Source organism: Pteropus medius, unplaced genomic scaffold (assembly GCF_902729225.1).
Source record: "Pteropus medius unplaced genomic scaffold, Ma_sr-lr_union100, whole genome shotgun sequence".
In the NCBI taxonomy this organism is placed as follows: domain Eukaryota; kingdom Metazoa; phylum Chordata; class Mammalia; order Chiroptera; family Pteropodidae; genus Pteropus; species Pteropus medius.
In genome coordinates this window covers 26,405-28,850 of record NW_024353388.1, presented here as the reverse complement: position 1 = coordinate 28,850, position 2,446 = coordinate 26,405, and the positions used below count along the sequence as shown (strand labels likewise).

Here is a 2,446-nt window from a genome sequence, read left to right as displayed (position 1 = left end):
TCTTGCGTGAAAGAAAAAAAAAAAGGAGAGACATGGTCAAGGTGGCACAGATGATAAATACTGTCCTTGCCTCCTCTCATAACTAAATAAAAATTACAACTATGCTATAGAATAACCATCATTGAGAATAGCCTAAAGTCTTGCTGAACAGAAGTTCTATAACTAATAATATACAGAGAAAGACTTGGTAGGAGGGTGGAGATACAGATTGAGCTGGTCTCATATCTGTGTATAGCATTTAAAAATGAGGATAGGGGATTTTTGCACTCTGGGATGGTGGAGGGAGAGGTAAACCAAGATTCCATTTTCAAGATAAAAAGTCCTTCAGGCTCAACTTTAATTTTACCTAGCACTCCACAAGCCTGTGCCAACCCACCATCTCCCCATACAAATTGTTCAAGAAAACAATCTGTGAGTGAAACGTTTAAAGAATGGTTAAGCGAAAGTAGGTATTCATTCAATTCCTGTTATAGTGTGGTAAAATGTCTTAAAGTAGAGAATGATGAAATTGATCAGACCTTTTCAGAGAAACCAGCGTCTTCAACAGAAGAAAACTGTTTGGAATTTCAAGAAAATTTTAAACACATAGACAGTGAATTTGAAGAAAGTACATATCTGAAAAATACCTTCAAGAATATCAGTGCAAGTGGATCTAAATCACGTGATACTGGGTCTTGCAGTGATTTCCATAATGACTATGTGAATGAGAATCTTCCCAAACAAAGATTAAATGAAGAAAAAGCAAAAATGATGAAGTAGATTCACGAGAAAGAAGACCTTTTTCAGAGGCTAAAACTAGTCAATATGTATAGATCTAAGAATTACCTGTCCCAGTTACATTTGTTAATAAAGATGGGGAGAAGCTGTAGCCAGCTGTTGCTTTGTGAGTTGCAATCAGCTATGTCAGAGGAGAATAAGAAACTCAGCCTTACTCAGTTGATAGACTACTATGGGTTAGATGATAAATTGCTACTGTATTACAGACATGAAGAAGAATTTATAGGTGTTAACTCATACTTTTTTCTCCAGAATGTCTTTGAGAATGACAACTGAAAAGATACTTATACATTTTAAGGGGAAGATATAAACCATTAGGGCTTACGGAAAGGTATCTTGATGAACATCAGTTTAGGGCACTCTCTTATATAAATATAAACTAAGTTTTAAAATAAAAGTTTGATATTTTAAAAACATTTAATCATGTTTTAAAAACTAATTTAGACAGTTTTGGAAGTCACTTGTTATACAGTTTTGTTTATTGTGGTAGAAAATAAAGGTTTAATGTTAAAAAATAGTCCAATTTGATGAATGTCCAAACTTAAACTGGTTAAAGAATGTTTGCCTCTGTCCTAAGTTTATGAACCTTGTTTCCCTCCATTTTCCACATAATTCTATATGGATGATGGAGCGGGTAATTAAACTTATATGTCCAAAAAAAAAAATCAGAAGAGATATCTCAGCTGCGGAGGTCCCTCCTGAGGAGTGAGTGGTCCCAGCCTCATAGCAGGCTCCCCAATCCAGAGTTCCAGTACTGGGAAGAGAGGTTCCCACAATTTCTGGCTGTGAAAACCAGCAGAGGTTGTGGCTGAATGAGACAGAAGGCTGTGGGAATCCCAGGCACTCTTCTTAAAGGGCCCACATATGAAATTACTCACTGATGAACTCACTCCGTCTGAGCTCCAATGCAGGGACAGCACTTCAAAATGCCCAAGGGACATATGGGGAAGAACTGAATTGTCTAGCTTTAAGGTGAAGGCTGGAGAGGCAGATTTCCCCTAGACAGAGGTGTGGCAGAATTTATTGGTCCTTTCTTGAGGCCTAATCCCTCCCAGCATGTAGATACAGGTGGCCACCATATCTGAGTCTCTAACAATTTGGCGAACACTTTGCCTACCACTGGTGATTCCCTGAGACCCTGCCCCACCCAACTTGCAAGCCCAACCAAGATATTTTCAGTGGCATTTTCATACAAACAGCCTGTCTTGGCTCATGCTATGGACTTTCCTAAAATCTCTCAAAGGTTCACAAACCCCAAATAAGTAGCAGCATCTGGTCTCAGTGTGGCCCATACCTCTTGCCGAGCAGCCGCATGCTTAGCACTAGCGGCAGCCAGCCTCGTTGCAGCTTGGTCTCTCCAAGGCACCTCCAACACCAGACGAGTGGCAACCATCTACAGATCACTTTGTAGCTTATACCAAGTGACTCTGGTCAAGGTACAGGCAGAGCTGATCTTGACCTGTAACAGAGCTCCTTCCAAGAAGCCCCCATACCAACACACCCGGTGGCCAGTTTCAAACACCAGAGTACCACTCAACCACCTCCACAAAAGACACCAAAAAGGCAGACTAGGAAGGCACCAGACTCCACCTCCTCCACTGTACTGACAGCCAGTTCTCACAACCAATTAACCTGAGGATTAATCCCTCTGATTAGCATGCAAACAGTA

General features: G+C 40.4%; 1 protein-coding gene across 1 annotated transcript; it reads left to right on the top strand.

Moving 5' to 3' along the window:
- The first annotated feature begins 273 nt into the window (after window positions 1-273).
- Window positions 274-1,053, top strand: LOC120592789 (swi5-dependent recombination DNA repair protein 1 homolog). The gene is given in 1 exon segment (XM_039850469.1): window positions 274-1,053. A coding segment is annotated over 1 exon segment (780 nt).
- The last annotated feature ends 1,393 nt before the right edge of the window (window positions 1,054-2,446 follow it).